General features: G+C 33.0%; 1 protein-coding gene across 1 annotated transcript in view; it reads left to right on the top strand.

Moving 5' to 3' along the window:
• Nucleotides 1-15,328, top strand: part of SCN9A (sodium voltage-gated channel alpha subunit 9) — a 126,653-nt gene extending 111,325 nt beyond the window's left edge. The window contains exons 20-27 of the mRNA XM_081051446.1: nt 229-402; nt 3,504-3,626; nt 7,335-7,616; nt 8,298-8,351; nt 9,230-9,371; nt 11,536-11,657; nt 12,292-12,562; nt 13,847-15,328. Coding sequence (XP_080907572.1) covers nt 229-402; nt 3,504-3,626; nt 7,335-7,616; nt 8,298-8,351; nt 9,230-9,371; nt 11,536-11,657; nt 12,292-12,562; nt 13,847-15,036 — 2,358 coding nt within the window. The 3' untranslated portion in view covers nt 15,037-15,328. The remainder of the gene's footprint in view (nt 1-228; nt 403-3,503; nt 3,627-7,334; nt 7,617-8,297; nt 8,352-9,229; nt 9,372-11,535; nt 11,658-12,291; nt 12,563-13,846) is intronic.
• The last annotated feature ends 3,470 nt before the right edge of the window (nt 15,329-18,798 follow it).

Raw genomic sequence — 18,798 nt, 5'->3', positions numbered from 1 at the left:
ATTGTTTTGCACCCATGTTCTCTTGACCTCTGGTGACCCAATGGCATGCACTAGTGAGAATTCTAGAACTAAGTGTTACACAGTAGCTGTAAACCAGAAGAAAGTCAGTTCACTCCTAGTAGTAGAATATTTCAGTGGTTTTTCCATCAGAATTTCATTTCTTGTTTTTGTTATGAATTGTAACCTTTAAGTAGTACGTAAATTAAAATTTGAACATTATTTCCACAGGCATTTGAAGATATATATATTGAAAAGAAAAAGACCATTAAGGTTATCCTGGAGTATGCTGACAAGATATTCACTTACATCTTCATCCTGGAAATGCTTCTAAAATGGATCGCATATGGTTATAAAACGTATTTCACCAATGCCTGGTGTTGGCTGGATTTCTTAATTGTTGATGTAGGTACTTTGAGTAAATTTTAAAGGAGGATTTATTCTTACAAACAAGTGTTCTGAAAAACCTTCATTAGTGTTGTATATTATCACATTTTCATTTTGGTTAGCTTTTTGTATTTTCAGGCTATAGGTTTATGCTTTTAAAAATATTAATACAGCCAGTAGAAATACATCAGAAACATATCAGAAATAGAAACCTTTCAATAAATGTAAATTCTTTTCTGCACCTTTCTAACATGTATAATTTACTCTTGCATGTGTTTTCTGCAATCATAGAAGATGTGATTTTTGAATACGTATACGTGATTTGAATATCATCCCTGTTGGGAATATGAACAAAATGAAAAACTAAAACATGGGAAGGGGGAATGGAAAAGGGCAGAGGCACAAATAAAAAGATAAAATACAGATTTTTTTTATATAATGTAAAACTAGAAAATAAAAGAGGATGAGGGATGTATCAGGTTGTCTGATATGTTAGCTGAAAGTTACATAAAAATGCTAGTGTTAAAGCTAAATGACTCTACATTAGGGAGAAGGGAAGGCATGAAATTTCAAAATATTTATCTCAGTCACAATGATAGGGAAAGCCAAAATGAGTCACAGCTGTTGGCCCCATGTCAAATATCTAACTCTAACTTACCCTTCATCTCTACGGTGGCAGTAGGACAGAAAATTCGGCATTAATAATTTAAAATAATAAATTCAGAGAATTGTTGAAAACTTGGATGATGGAAAATCCATAAGAATACTTCAGTTTATGTATTATTTTTAACAAAGAAAAAATAGTTTTTGGACATGTTATTGAAATAGTCAGGAAACAGATCCTAAAACAGCTTGTGAGATCAAGACATCTCGAATAGAAATTAATGGTATAACATCCATTATTATCAATTCATTTTTATGCAGAATACTCTATTTTATTTTAGATGTTAATGATATAATTTAATAATACATTATATATTAATGTGATATCATATATTTTATATTTTTTAAAAGACTTTCTTAATTCATGACCACAATCTCCCAATCTTATTTTTCTCAGAATGAATTATGTTCTTCAATCTTTTACTAATTCTCCTAGATTTTCCAAAATGTAGTCTTTGTGTTTAGGGAAGGAACATACAATCAGTCATAGTTTTTAGAGATTTGTTTTCCATCCGATGTCTGGGATTACAGGGCAACATACAAATTTTTATAGTACCAACAAGTGCTGTAGCATTTAACTAAGAATTTACATTATCAAACTTTTCAGAAACGGTAAATTAATACAGCATCATTCATAGATATCAAAGTTAGTAGTAAGCATGACTGTATATGGCAAAATCTGACTGCAAAATTAAGCCAAAACTAATCATGTCTACTCAAAATTCAATTTCTTAACTGTTATCTAAAGCTCAGTATACTCTTTGGTTTTGAATAGCTCAATATATAAAACATTAAACCTTAACCTTTTGTTTTCTATATAGGTGATACACATTTTTTCCCCCAAAGTATAGCTGTACATTGTACCTCATATGTTCTCTGGGGTTTCTTATATGAGAAGTCTAATTTCTGATACCTTATATTGATACCTTATATTGATTTCATGTTTTTTGGTTATTTTTATACACAGACATATATATGCATATTCATATATTCTCAGTTATGTACTATACTATAATTTTCTCAATAATATGCATCTATTATATTCAGTGTCATATCATCTAACAATGGTTTATAGATTGGATCTACCATTTCCTCAAGGGCTATTTAAATGATAATAAACATTTTAAAACTATTTTTTCTGATTAAAAAGGAATACTTTTTATTCTGATTAAAAAGTATACTTATATTTTTTAGTGTACTTAAGTGGAAAATAATGCACCCGAAAGACTAGGTGAGTTTAGGAATGATCTGAGGGACTATTAGTTATGTTAAATATATAACATTAAGACTTAAAAAGAAGCAATGTTACATATGGTGAGACATTCATGAGAACAAAACACTTCAGCACATCCTGATCCATAAATCAGTTTACTTCTCTCTGATAGTAGCAGCAGTGAACTTGTGAGCAATGAATTTATCTACTCCGTCAATACTTGTTAAATAAAAATTGCCTCTCAGGTATTCTTGTTCTTCCCTGGAAAACTTAAATCTTTTAGTCTTTACTTAATGTGTAATGAAGAATTGCATTCCAGACACTGTTCTTAGACATTGCTCCTGCTACCCAGTGTAAAACAAATGAATATTTTTAGTGGAACTTATTCAGAGACTAAAGGCATTTACAGATCCAGATCTAAGGTCATTAAGAAGCTCCTTGCTTTATTAACAGAATGTTTGTTGATTTTTCTTTCTGTCCATGTTATTTCTTCTGAGATAATTTTCGATAAAAACACACAGTTCTGTTGGATACTTGTCATGGTGATTGGGGCAGATCTATCTGATATGATGTATGTGTTGATGGTGAAGCCAATAAGATCAACTACTTTCATGCACTCATTAATACAATTAAGATTTTCTCCCAGTAATTATTACTAGTAGATGTTTGTTACCAATTGTAAGAAATGGTAAAGCAGAATAATTTGGTTAGGCCTTAGCTCCACTTCAGAATCACGAGTCTTCAAATTGATTTTGAGTAAGGTTTATACTAGGACGTGGATTTGGTTGAGTTAATGCCACTCTCTTATGACTTAGCTTCAGAATTGCACATTTTGTTATGCCCTGGGTTTTACTTCAGTTGAAAGTTTGATAATTGCTCCAATTAAATGTTCAGAATTAATAAGCAAGTACATAACCATTGACTACAAAGGTGTGCAAAACATTTTTATTCAGATATAAGAATAAGATATAAGAATAAGAATAAGATTCAGATATAAGATGTCAGATATAAGAAATAACCTACTTTCTATTATTTATTTTTATTTTCGTTAACCTTCCTTTAAATCTATTTTCCTTATAAAACTATCATGTTACCCTCTTTTTAGGCAATGACTAGATAACTTGATATATAAAATCATATTGTTCTTATTAAGCTTCTCTTAGTGATCTTTGAAATTGATTTTTCCTCTTTTTGCTTTATTATTTCATTGAAATGATTAATGAAAAATTATTTTTTTTTGTAGGTTTCTTTGGTTACTTTAGTTGCAAACACTCTCGGCTTCTCAGACCTTGGCCCCATTAAATCCCTTCGGACACTTAGAGCTTTAAGACCTCTAAGAGCTTTATCTAGATTTGAAGGAATGAGGGTAAGAAAATACTAAACTTCCTAATATAATATTTTTAAATGGGGTATGAAATATGAAAAAATGCGTCTGTATAAATTATGGACTCTGTACATAGATATGTATAAATACATCTATACATATATGTGAACTGTGTATGTATATGAATATATGTACATTTGTATATACACAGTATTTCAGTGCATGTTATTTAACAGAGAGTAAATCAAATACAGTAATGCCTCCTTTGTATAATATTGTTAGACAATGATCTAAATAAGTAGCTTTTCCCTTCTTAAATGAAAATGCCCATGCTAGGAAATTCAAATGAAGGGGACTCTATCATGTGTCCTGAAAAATGTCCTGAAAACATTTCTCATATACAAGTCATCCAGGACTTGCCTATATTAGGCGATCAATAATATTTGTTAAGGAACTATTGTGAGTAAAGGGCATTAGAAAACAAAGGGAAATGAAGTAACAGCCATCACTTTTAATTTTGTCCTTAAAATAAATGTTGCAATGAAAGTAGGATTATCTCCAAATTATATCTGAGAAAACTAAAGCTCAGAGTTTACCTAATCTGCACTCAGCTGCATAGTGCCTGAAAGGAGATTCATTTTGCAATGAAAACAAGGTGCAAGAAAAATGACTACCAGCAATCTAGCTTTAAGAGCTATATTAAACCAGTAACTTCTTCATAAAATACATGGAGGACAATAACCGTATTTTCTCTAGTTAGTCCATATCCTCATCCACTGCTGCTCTCCTCAGATTTCTTCTTTTCCAAATTTATACCTGCTTTCACATGCCTCTGGTGTTCTCTTGGCCAGGAATGCTTCTCCCTGCCTTTCTCAACCCTCACACATCAATATAGCAGATAAACACCAACCCATCCTTGAAGTCTCAATTTAAAATTTCCTTGTCTGTCCACCATGAGACATAATTGGGCATCTTTTCTCTATGTTCAGACACATAAAACCCTCATTATATTGTGTTTTATTTATTTGTTTATCTGACTTCCTCTCTACCTGTAGTCTCTGAACAATTTAACATGCAGAGTTATCTATCTCACTGCTTCTCTAAGATGACCAGCTATGGGCATCATTTGAGAACTTACTAGAAATGCAAATTCCCGGGCCCCACCCTAGACATGGTGAATTATAAACTCTGAGATGGAGCTCAGAAATCTGAAGCCTCAGATGAATAGTAGAGACGTTTTCATTTAGCATATCTTCATTATTATCACTGTTATCCTAATTATGACTCACCTCTACTGCTTAATGAATTCAGTGTATGATGGCTCCGTGTATATGATCATGATTATACAAAAAAACCCCATAAAATTCAAGTATTTTTTATCATATAAGAATTGAAAAATTGCAAGTTAACATGTTATACGGAAAGATGATTCTGGAATTCATTGACATCATCTTCATTTGTTGAGCATTAGTAGAATGTTACAATCTATCTGGAACTTATGACTGATCCCTGGACTCAAGCAGATATTATACTCCATTTTCATGAATAAATAATATACTTTCCCCTACAAAACGACTTCCCTCAGGGATTCAGCCAGCCCGTTATTTTACCCAGTTTGCTCTTTGTTCTTTATCTATAATACAGGTGAGTTAGATGCAAAAGAATGTTTTACTATATTTGGAGGGGCAAACGTGTCTATTTAGTTATATTTATTAACCAGGTAAAAAGGAGATTTTTCCTTCACACTGCATGTCATTTTGAAAAATAAATGAAATAATGATTTGAGGTATTTTGTAGTGAGCTTCCTTTGAATCTTGAGGCTCTCGAGCTTATTGCTTTCCCAAGTTAGAGGCTTCTCCTCAGAGACCCATCATTGCTCACATTCTTTCAGCAAACTTTTTAAACACCAACTATATGTCAGATGTTGTTCTACAAAAACAGTACAATGGTGAATAAACCCTACCCATCCAAGACTGCGTAGGAACAATGGTCATGGAGAGACAGACAAGGGAACAGTAGGTAGTCTATGACATCTACTAGAGAATGGTAAGCACACAGCGCTATAGGAACGTAGAGGTGGGAACTGCTACTTGGGGAAGTCTGGGAAGGCTTTACATGAAGGTGACACTGGAGCCAGGACTGAAAGAGAGGGCCCCAAATCACAGGCAGGTAGGCATTCCAAACATCTCTGCCACATGGTAGAGAAGCTCAGAGTTGAGTGTATAAGGCATGTATGAGCAATGACTGGAAGGATCAGTGTTTCTCGGTGACAGCCACAGTGGGCACGTTAGCAGGAAATGAGGATGGAAAAGTAGGCTTGAATAATGGTTGGCCACTTCAAACTTTATTCTCTAATCCTGTTCTCCCTCACCCTTTTAGTATCGTATACACTGTAAGAATCGCATGAAAGTATGAATCATCATTCCATAAAGAAAGCATACCCCTAATGATTCCTATGTAATTGCATGCCCGCATGGAACCTGTACAGGTCCATCGACCCCAGGATAATAGCTATTATTCTGGACCAGCCAAAGCCCACAGGCTGGTTGCCTGTTTTGTAAAGGAGGTTTTATTGGATTTCAGCCACGCCTCCTTATGTATACTCTGTGGCTACAGTGGCAGAATTGAATAGTTGCAACAGAGATCATAGAACCCTCAAAGCCAAAAAATATTTAAGAAACTGTTTGCCAACCCCTGCTCTAGACAGTCTCAAAGGTAGTCAGCCTTGAAGTTTCACCATTTGAAAATGTCTTAAGAGCCTGCATCATTTATTACAAAAAAGTCGGAGCACAGCATTCTTATGTAACAAATTAGTCTAACATATTTGCCCTCAAATTTGGACTAGAGCCGAAGTGTCACAAGACAGGTAAGTTTTGAAGGGTGGGGTAATTAGGAAAATCTGGAAAGATAAATGCTACAAAGTCGTCATGCAGGAAAATTGACATGGCAAGAGGCATTGGTGATCAATGACAATAGAAATGCTGAAACGCAGAAAAATAAAAAAGGAAGTATTGAAGACAAACTATACCTCATTTTTGTTTTAACTGAGGCCAACATAATCTATATTTAGCCAAAGACGTATCTAAAGTATTTTTAGAGTTAGAATAATAAATTTGAAAAGATTGCTCTCATTTTGCAGATGTGGAAACAAGCATCCCAAGATCTTAACTGAATTCACATATCGCACAACTAGAGAAATAGTTAGACCTAAGGGGTTCACACCACTGAAAGATTCTCAATCTTAATTCCAGCTTATCTACACACCAGCAGTTTCTCTATAGGGGAGAGTTTTAGAGTGGTAATTCTAGGACTATAAAGCTTTAAATGTACATTTTATTTTTTTATCGTTTATATTTGTAAATTTCTTTCTTTTCTAGAGTATGCAGATTTTACGACTTCACCTTACATATATCAGGTTTTGGTTTATGATCATTTATTTTTTTTTCATTTAAGCTGTCATAGCATCTTAGTTATTTGGTTTTGTGTTGTTGCTAATAGTTTCACTCTGTGTTCACCATGTATTTTTGTAAACAACTCAATCACAGGGCTTCTATCTCATTTTGTCTTTCTTGGCATACTGCCGAGCACATAGTAGACATTCAATTAATACATGTTGGCTGGTTAACTTAATGTCTTAAACATTTAAGGGTGGCTTTTCTCATTTCTTTAATTCTGTACTGTGTTTCATTACTGTTACCCATTTAAAATTTTTATGAATCCTAATTATTCTTTTCTTTCTTTGACTGCTAGGTAGTCGTGAATGCACTCATAGGCGCAATTCCTTCCATCATGAATGTGCTACTTGTGTGTCTGATATTCTGGTTAATATTTAGCATCATGGGAGTAAATTTATTTGCTGGCAAGTTCTATGAGTGTGTTAACACCACAAATGGGTCACGGTTTCCTGTAAGTCAAGTTAACAACCGTTCCGAATGTTTTGCACTGATGAATGTTAGTCAAAATGTACGATGGAAAAACCTGAAGGTGAACTTTGATAATGTTGGACTTGGTTACCTGTCTTTGCTTCAAGTTGTAAGTAATCCCTTTCACGTATTGTTCCTTTATGTTTTAGTGGACACCGGGTGAAGGATATGTCACTATTTTACATAATCTATTAACTAGCAATTAGAGATCGAATACTCTTTGTCTTTAAAAAGAGACTTGGTGTTTCTTAGAACATATGCGTATAAAAATGAGTAAAAATAAGGCATAAGTTCTACTGCATTTGAGAGTTATTAATCTATAATTGACTTTTGGGTGTCATTTGGCCTCTCACCATTGCACCACCTAAACATTGCTCTAAAACTGAATAGTTGTATTTTAGACTGCCAGTTTTACACTATATGGAAGGGAAAGGACTCTCACTAGCACAGAGAATCCTTTCTTTAGAAATGGAGAAAAATCGTCTCCTGCCTTTTTCATAAAACTTACCTCGATCTCTGAGAAAAATAAAAGTTCATGTGCAAATTTCTCAGGAATTGTTAACAACCTGGAAATAACCAACTAGGAATAATATTTAGAATGTGATTTGAGAATGTGTCCTTTTTGTTCTTGGCACAGCAACTTTACATTAACTTGATATTTTGAAATACAGTAAAATTTAGTGATTAATATTAATAAATGTTGTAACGTTCAATGAACTAAACTCATGTATGGCTGGCTGCTTTAGAGTATGAGCTTCACATTCAGATTCTATAAATGTTATATTTACAGGCAACATTTAAGGGATGGATGGATATTATGTATGCAGCTGTTGATTCTGTTGATGTAAGTAATGGTCAAGATATAACTAAATTCTACAATTTTTAAAAGCTCCTTAGTTGAGTTTGGCCATTTTCAAATAGTAGCTCCAAGGAGCCCTAGGTATTTACACTCAAAATTTAGAACTTCCACCCAGTGGTAGCCCAGTGATTACATGTACAGCACTAGAGAAGGACCTTGACTCAAATTCTGGTTCTACATTATCGTACTCATACAAGCTGTGTGACTGACTTTGAACAAATTACCTTACCTCTCTGAGCCTGTTTACTGACTATATAAAGAAACTAATTCAATGCCTACATCATGGGATTATTCTGAGGCTCCACCAACAAAACGCAAGTAGAGCACTTAGCACAATAATAAGTTCTCAGTAAATACAAGTTTATCAAAATAAATATGAAATACCGTGTTTTAGTCATAGTTTTTTAAATTTTTATATTTTAAAGAGTGATGGAAGTGTTTATGTGAAATAAGATCCACACTAAGAAAGTTAAATCCAGTGAAGACATTTCTGTAATCAAATGAAAACAAGTCTGCAAAATTTATATAAGTATGGTATTATCTCTTTTACAATTTTTTTCTGGAAATAGAAAGCATACTTTAACATGACGTATTACTAAATTGCCTTACCAATCTGGAACAATAGTTAAGCCCTTTTTAGTCATTTGGAGATTATATTCATATACACAGTAAACATTTAAGAAATATTTATTTAATGTTAAAAAAAATTTAACAGTGATTATATGGATCCATAACAATATATGAATTCTGAAAAGACAAGTTCATCTAAAATAGCACTGTTTGGATTACCTTGAAAAACCATGTGAAAAAGAAAATGAGGAATGTTATTGTCAACATAGTGCTAATTTACGTTAATTTTATAGGTAAACGAACAACCCATATATGAACACAGCCTCTACATGTACATTTATTTTGTCATCTTTATCATTTTTGGGTCATTCTTCACTTTGAACTTGTTCATTGGTGTCATCATAGATAATTTCAACCAACAGAAAAAAAAGATAAGTATTTTAAGTTTCTTTCATTGCACTGAAAAATAGGAACAGTTATTTTCACGAAATTTTAATGTAAAATTTAATTTGATATCAATTAATAATTATTTTCATTAGTATTTCATTTATTTTTCAATTGGCCAGTGTACAGTTACAGATATGTTTAATCTCATTTATCTCTACCCAGAAAATAATCTCCTAATTCATAACTGTTTTTAAATGATATGGCAACTGTTTAGGTTTTTTTTCAATGTTCCCTATAGAGGATTGAATAATTAAGAAATAATAATGCACTAATTATTTATTCAAAACACATTTCATAAGTAATTCTTTCATTCTGTTCTGTGCCATTGCTCTGTGTGGTATGGACTGGGCTGGCATGTTGGGGAGAACAACATAAGATAAGGTTCCTGAGCTCAAGGAGTTTATATTATAGCGGAAGGAATGACACATGTAATGGAAATGAAGATTTGTTCAATGTTGCAAGTGAGGCACTCCTCTGAGATTTCTGTTTCAACTATTAGAGCCTTTTAATCTCCTCTTAGTTTCATCTCCCCCTTTTTTATGTTGGCAACCAGGATACCATCAAGAAAAAATAAAATCTGCTCCTTTGATTTTTATCTCTAATTCAGAATTCTCTCCCCAGTGTTTTCATAGCTTCTTGGTAAGTTCTTGACATGCTGTAATGGTCAGCCCCCATCAGTGCGAACTACAGGATCTGGGCTTCTCTTGACATTGGAACAAAGGCTCTCTCTCTTGCCTACTAACGAGTTTTCTCGAAAATAAGACCTGGCCGGACCATCAGCTATAATGCATCTTTTGGAGCAAAAATTAATATAAGACCTAGTCTTATATTATATTGTATTATATGAGACCCTATTGTATTACATACGACCCGTTTTTATATTAAAATAAGACCAAAAAAAGTGCTGATGGTCCAGCCAGGTCTTATTTTCAGGGAAACACGGTATCAGTAGATTAGATGAATACCAAAATTCCATAATGACTGCATATCAACTAGAGGACAGGTGAATTAAAACACTCTAAGATAGAAAGGGGAGTCTGGTTATCATTAGGTATTTGATACTTTTTTTTTAAAAAATGCAGTATATAACAGGAAGATGAATATTACCTAATCCAGGAAAACTAAACGGAAACCATAACTAGATTGTCTTTAACTCTAGGACCCTACAATTTAAGTAAGATTTCAGAATTATAAATTCCCCCAAATAAATTTCTAATGGCATGGATTATTCTGATTTATGCCATAACTAAAAAATTGATATTAGAGATCAGTATAGAACATGCATGAGTCTGTAAAAATTACAGATGATTTTAAGAAATAAGCATATCCTAAAAGAACAAGCAAAGCTTCTAGGCCCATTTTGTTAGATTTAGGCTTTTACAGTGATGAAATGATCAAAACTTTTATTTAGATGGTAGTTTTTTGTTTGTTTGTTTTTGTTTTTGTTTTTTTACTGTTGAATCTTAAAGGTTGTATGTTCAATAGAAAGACTTTCAGATCTTGGACACCCGACTATTAGTAATTTTCTCAACGCCTTGAACTCTGTTATAAATAATGTTGATACCCAAAAAATTATTTATGTTGAAATTCCTTTATTTTGAATTAAAAAGATAGCTAAAGAGTTTCTTGAAATACACACATATACGTGTGTTACATATTTATTGTATTTTTCCCTCTGTTAAGGAATGTGGCATTTTAAAATGAATATAACTCTAACACTATTTTTGCTACTCGTTTTGGCCCCTGCTCTTCATAAGAGCCATAAATATTAGCCAAACCATCAAAAACAGGTATTAACTACTTTTGTTTTTTATAACCCTTTCTAATATATTCATTATTTAGCAATGAAATGTCTGGTGAGACAAGTGGCACATGAAATGAAATACTAGCACATAGGTTAACATAACACAGATTACCTCACCAAAAGAAAATTGAGCCAATTATTATTATATTTAATACATGTATTTTATATATGCATATTACATTAAGTATACAGAGTCATGGGCCTACACATCGATAATCCTTTAAGACAGGTTTTATTTATAGCTATATTCCATATAATAAAAATCTGTTTCACTTCTGTACTAATACATTTTCAACCTGTCTTAATAATCTGAGGAAAGATCTAGGAAATGATTCTGGTTTTAACTAGATTTATTTATTTTTTACCTTGGAGGTCAAGACATCTTTATGACAGAAGAACAGAAGAAGTATTATAATGCAATGAAAAAGCTGGGATCTAAGAAACCACAAAAGCCAATACCTCGACCAGGGGTAAAAAAATAAATAAATAAATAAATATATATATATATATATATATATATATATATATATATCTTTAGAATCTTTAGTGTAAAACTATTTCATAAGCATGAATATCTTGAACAAAATTTTGGACATAATTTTTTAACACAATTGCTAATATTTTGAACAAAAGTCCTTATAAAGCTTAATATATGTATTTGGAACACTAATTTAGTTTTTAATATTCCCTCTTATTTTTTCTTTTTCTCTAAAAATGAAAAATAATTGTATATGCTTTTACTTTTATATTAGTTACACAACTTACTACTACAGTGGACTGAAGAAATTCAAAATAAACGTACTTTTGATTGGATATAACATACTAACGTAGATAAGCTTAAAAGCAAGTGTTAGTATACAAGGCTAACTGAATACTGGTCTGATATATTGAAAGTCAACAACAACAAAAAGTTTCATCTGCTCTGACTTTGATTTATTCCATTAATAACATTTCTTATAGAAAGCACGAACCTATGACCAAGGATAATTTATGCAAGTTGTGAAGACGGATACCTTTTTAAAAAAACTTTTACTAATATAATGATTAGTGGACACTACTTGGAAAGTTTACTCTATATTCCATATTATTCTTGTTTATTTGCAGAACAAACTCCAAGGATGTATATTTGACCTAGTAACAAATCAAGTTTTTGATATCACCATTATGGTTCTTATCTGCCTCAACATGGGAACTATGATGGTAGAAAAAGAGGGACAAAGTCAATACATGACCGATGTCTTATACTGGATAAATGTGGTTTTTATTATCCTTTTCACTGGAGAATGTGTGCTGAAACTGATCTCCCTCAGACACTACTACTTCACTGTGGGATGGAACATTTTTGATTTTGTGGTTGTGATTCTCTCCATTGTAGGTAAGACCATTTATTAATCAGATTTTAATTTTGAATCAAACCAAACTCCACACATGCTCAGAGAAGTTTCTGAATTCTTGAATAAAAGTTAACTTTTGAGTGAGTTAGTAAAATGAAGATAAAGAAACCTTAAAAATTAAACTTTACAAAACAAAATCCTCTGTGTCAGAATTCCTGGATTCACACTACAGGTCTCAAAGCCACAAGTTTTCTGTCTGTTAGATGTACGTAATACCCCCTTGATACAGTATTTGATTTCCAAGATCACCGTTCACAGTGGTAGCAACTGTATCTCTATGTAGGTATCTCTTAGAAGGCCAAAGCAGAATCTGAAATCACTTCCAGTTTTAGCACATATGAGAACTGCCCTTTGATTAATGATAATATTAATAGCAGAATATTGGTGACTCTTCGTGAGAATTCTTCTTGAATTCAAAGTAAAGTTAAGGTCTCAAGAAATGCCACCTTCATTTCTAATGACTTCATACTTGGCAAATCTATAAAATGCATTCATTTCTCAACCAACCCGTCATGTCTGTAAATCACAATTCATGATTTTATACTTTCTTCCCTTTCATTACCATAGCTGTTTTTCTGTCGTTTTGTTTTTGATTATCTGTACATGCCTGGCCCACTATTTTAGAATTGCATTTATTTTTAGAATTATAAATCTTAGACAGTAAGGTATTGTAGAGATCATAAATTGGAAAACAACATAAAATTCTTCACTGTGTGATTATTTTGACAGAACGTTATACAACTATAAGAAATTACTTAGTTGTCATTTATATGGAAATATTTTCCATTTAGACATGAAATGACTAAAATAGGTTACAAAAATGCTTGTATAACATGATTGCATTCATATGTGTGTGTGCGCTTGCATAGAAAAATGTCTGGAGTGATACTTAACAAAATATTAACGATAGTTAGGATTGGTGATAGTTCAGGTGATTTATATTTCCTTTTTAGCATTTTACTGTATTGCTTGAATTTTCTACATGAGTAGGTATTATCCTTATAATTAAAAAATTCTTGTGGAGGAAAAAAAAACAATGTCCACAAATTTAGTAAAGGGGGTAAAATGTCACAATGGCAAGTCTAATCATTTTCCTTTGGAATTGCTCAATCCTTTGATTGTTATGAAATCTCTTTCAATAAAATGACAGTCCTGAAATTGTTAAGACATAAGATGGAAGGTAGAAGATAAAACTATTTAGAGTCATGATTTTCTGTAGCATGGAAATTTAAATATTTCCTTTTTATTCCTTCCCTCCACACCAGGCATGTTTCTGGCTGAGCTGATAGAAAAATATTTTGTGTCCCCTACCTTGTTCCGAGTGATCCGTCTGGCCAGGATTGGCCGAATCCTACGTCTGATCAAAGGGGCCAAGGGGATCCGCACGCTGCTCTTTGCGCTGATGATGTCCCTTCCTGCGTTGTTTAACATCGGCCTCCTGCTCTTCCTGGTCATGTTCATCTACGCCATCTTTGGAATGTCCAACTTCGCCTATGTTAAAAAGGAAGCTGGAATTAATGACATGTTCAACTTTGAAACCTTTGGCAACAGCATGATATGCTTGTTCCAGATTACCACCTCTGCTGGCTGGGATGGTTTGTTGGCACCTATTCTCAACAGTGGACCTCCTGACTGCGACCCTGAGATAGAACACCCTGGAAGCTCAGTTAAAGGAGACTGTGGGAACCCATCTGTCGGGATTTTCTATTTTGTCAGTTACATCATCATATCATTTCTGGTTGTGGTGAACATGTACATCGCCGTCATCCTGGAGAACTTCAGTGTTGCTACTGAAGAAAGTACTGAACCTCTTAGCGAGGATGACTTTGAGATGTTCTACGAGGTTTGGGAGAAGTTTGATCCCGATGCCACCCAGTTTATAGAATATAGCAAACTCTCTGATTTTGCAGCTGCCCTGGATCCTCCTCTTCTCATGGCAAAACCAAACAAAGTCCAGCTCATCGCCATGGATCTGCCCATGGTCAGTGGGGACCGGATCCACTGCCTTGATATTTTATTTGCCTTTACAAAGCGTGTTTTGGGTGAGAGTGGAGAGATGGACTCTCTTCGTTCACAGATGGAAGACCGGTTCATGTCAGCAAATCCTTCTAAAGTTTCCTATGAGCCCATCACAACTACACTAAAACGAAAACAAGAGGATGTGTCTGCTACTGTCATTCAGCGTGCTTACAGACGTCACCGCTTACGGCAAAATGTCAAAAATATATCAAGTATATACATAAAAGATGGAGACAGAGATGATGATTTGACCAATAAGAAACAGATGGTTTTTGGCAACGTTAATGAGAAATCAAGTCCAGAAAAAACAGATGCAACTGCATCCACCAATTCTCCACCTTCGTATGATAGTGTAACAAAACCAGACAAAGAGAAATATGAAAAAGACAAAACAGAAAAGGAAGACAAAGGAAAAGATGGCAAGGAAAGCAAATAATAGAGCTTCATGTTTGATACACTGTCTACAGCCTGGGAAGGTGATGTATTTGTGTTAATAAGACTCTTTTAAGGAGGTCTATGCCAAAACTTTTTATCAAAATATTCTCAAAGTCAGTGCAGTCACTAGCTCTGGTTCCCTAAGATAGGTGGGCAATGTTAGCAGATGGCTGTTTTTACACTGGTAAATGATTCTGTAAGAATTGTAAGAGTAACTCTATAAGGATTACTGATTACAGCAAGCCAAGGTAATTTAATTTTGTTTGCTTTTAATAAATCATAAGACCATATAGAAAAATATTCACATTTGCTTTGTCATCTTTTCACAGGATTGCAAATATTCATGTTTCCCTTGCAGATAAAATACACACACACACACACACACACACACACACACACACACACACACACACACACCCTTCCATTTGGATATCTACAAAAGTATTTTGTCTTGGCTTTGCAATGAAATCTCCTGATAGAAGGAATGGACATTAATAGTGAATGTTTAATTAAAACATCTTATTATTAGGGAGCAAGACTCTTTTATCCATGTAAAGAGGTTACTCTAGATTTTGAGGTGCTTAAATGTATTCTATATTGCATCAAAACCAATTTATGTGTATCTGTAAAATGCTATGGGATTAAAAACAGGTAGGGTATTCATTTCAACAACTACTTTTCATTCTTCTTGACTCAAAAACCACCAGGATAAGATTTACCTTTAGAGTATTGTGCTTCATAGTCTGTCTTTTTTATATTCTTTTTTGTTTATACAGCAACCACAGAACATGAAAAATTATTCTAAGTACTTATCACATTCCTCAAAAGAAAAAAATAAAGATAGTTGAGACAAGAAGCCACTGAAGAAAGCTTGATTTACTATTATTGATGCATTCTAACACTGGACTGAGCTGCCAATCATACCAATAATGACCCAACCTTTAAGCTCCTTTGTCACATTTTTCTGCTTGCTCATGCAGTATTGTGTAGCCATCCTTTAGCACTAAGCAGAGTTGATATTTCCCCCCAGGGAGGTGCTCCCTGATGTACAGGTGGCTGTTTAAAGCCATGGTACATGTCTGCGCAGATCATGATGGGGGCACAGAATTTGCTGCATCACCTGTACAAAACAATGTGGACATTGTTAAATGTGGACAGCAAGCTTTCAAGTCATAATGTAAGGCAGCCTTTCAACTCAGACTTGTCTGTGGTATGAATGAAAGCGCATTCAACTGGGATTCTTACCAACTTGCTTTCTTGCCACTTAACTTTCCTAATTTATACTAGTAATCCTTTTGGGACTCTATCATCTGTAAAATGAGGCACATGACAATTTCTGCTTAAAATGCTTTGATTATGAGGTATATTATGCATCAATCAATAAAGTACCCTGAGCTTATAATTCACCAAGCGCATACTCATTTTCCTTAGCTGTTGTTCTCCTACTGAGGATTATAAATCTAGTTTTTAAGAAATTCTTATTGATAGTGGCTTGAAAGGAAATGGCTATAGTGTATTTTTTTCATAAGTTTATTTCAGGAATATGGGATCTTTCTCCTATCAAGGTATTCATGTGCAGGCAAAAATTGAGTTATGTAAAGAGAAAGTAGTTATATTTAGATTTTATGGGAGTTTTCAAAGTAAACGTATAGAAGGTATTTTATTCATTTGCTTTTTAAATTAAAAAGAACCTAATATATTTCTATAATAAGTACTCAAACATATTTTTCGTTCTGGCTCATTAAAATTAAAGGAGATTTAAACATCCCTGTAGAGATGAAGAGGTATGGGTAGAGAATGAGAGACAGAAAGAGGAAGAGACTAAAAAAAACATGTGAAAAAGACAAAAAGAGACATTTCCACAGAACTTCCTATATAGAGATAAAATTTAATAGTGATGTGTTTTACAACATCCTTGAGGGAGATTATCACATGTAGACATTTGTCCTAAGGTACATAGAAAATTAAATCTAGGGCCAAAGTTTGTTTTTTTTGTTTTTAATATCAGTCTAGTTTATTATCAATAAATATAGAGCCAAAGATTGTTTACACCTATGTTCAATTATTCATCTTTGGTTATTTGAGCCACTTTTTTATTTAATATGAAAGATACCATGCAGTGTTTTCCTAGACTATGTAGAGCATTGCATAACATACCAGCTAAGCCTGTTGAAAATATATTTTGACAATTTAATTAGGGAACCCTACAAAATATATTACATTTATAACATTTTTAATACATTAAATTAAATTAATATCACCTTACATTTGAATTAAGTCTATCCTTATAATTTTAAACACATTGAAATACTACTGCATTTTGCTTATTTATAGATTATAATATGAAAAGATGTATGGTAGGCAGGTTTATGCGTGATTTACTATTAATGTTTTTATATTGCCTGATTTTTATGTAAAATAAAAAATACTGGCAACTGGTTCCTCAACATAGATTCTTCTTAGCATTTCAAAAAAATTTACAGTCACTCTCCTATCTCATGGTGAACTATAATTTTTTTTAAACATAATGTAGTCAGGTTTTGTACACATACATGTTTTCCCAGAAATGTCTAATTTTTACTTTTTATCAATTAAAAACAATATTTGGAACTAAGATCTCATTTCGTACAGTGTAAGTTTGAAGAAAAATTAAACTTCTCTTTTCATGTGGGTTACTGTTTGGTAACAATTATGAGATATCACCTTCCAGAAAGCATCGTCATACCAATATTTCAATTACATCTGAAATTACACTGAAATAACTTCACCTAATGATGTTAGGTGACAGTTACACTGTAAAATTGAAGTTAGAATAAAATGGAAGCAAACAAATTTGAGCACAAATCTATATATACAATTTGAATGAAAGTCAGAGAATCTCAGTTTACCTCTTTGATTGTTATATCGTTTGCAAAACACATAAGTGACTTGTGGGCTGTTTCTAAATCCTGATTGTTAAACCTCAACCCAAAATGTTCAGCATGATTTTATAGAATTTTGAAAGCTTTGTTAAAAAGAGTTAAGATCAAATGCATATGTAAATAAAGCAGTTCAAAGTAGCAATTTTGGAGAAATGTTAATGGAGGTAATGAAAGGAGAGCCAGCTAAATTAGAATCGCCAAGTAATAGACCTGGGTTTAGGACCTATGTATAGAGGCCACCAATTTTTTTAAATATCTGTGGTTTATTATGTTATATTCTTGGAAAAAAAGAATAATTGCTTCATAAAAATAAATTAATAGCCATGAATATAATAATGCTGTTTACGTAGAATTCCTTACAAATTTTCTACATCTATGAATGTTCATATTTGAGTTTGAGTTTGTCATCAATTATATCATAGTAATACTTGAGACTTACACACTGTAATAGGATCTATAAATAAAAATCATCAAAAAAATAAAATCATGCTTGCACGTATTTTCTGTTTCTGTAAGAATAACCTTTAAGGAGATTAAAAACTCAGTGCATCCAATAATGAAGTTGCAAGTACTGATAGCTTTTTTTAAAATTGAAAGATGTACAGTTTCAAATGTCCTCCATAATAAGTCTTCCAGGATGAGAAAGATGGGATAAAGAATATAGAATTCAAAAGCAATTCATTGAAATCCACAACAGAGTTTGTGCCAAAAAAGAAAATTGAGACAGGAAGTGAAAATATACAAGCATTTAGCCACATAATGACAGTATGCATTGTGTGTGTGTGCATGTGTGTTTAATAGCACTGAGAGATAACATAGCATACATAATGGCTAAAGGCTTG

The sequence above is a fragment of the Rhinolophus hipposideros genome (assembly GCF_964194185.1).
Source record: "Rhinolophus hipposideros genome assembly, chromosome: 6".
In the NCBI taxonomy this organism is placed as follows: domain Eukaryota; kingdom Metazoa; phylum Chordata; class Mammalia; order Chiroptera; family Rhinolophidae; genus Rhinolophus; species Rhinolophus hipposideros.
The sequence above is the reverse complement of the archived record's forward strand: the minus strand, read 5'-3'. Positions and strand labels throughout refer to the sequence as shown.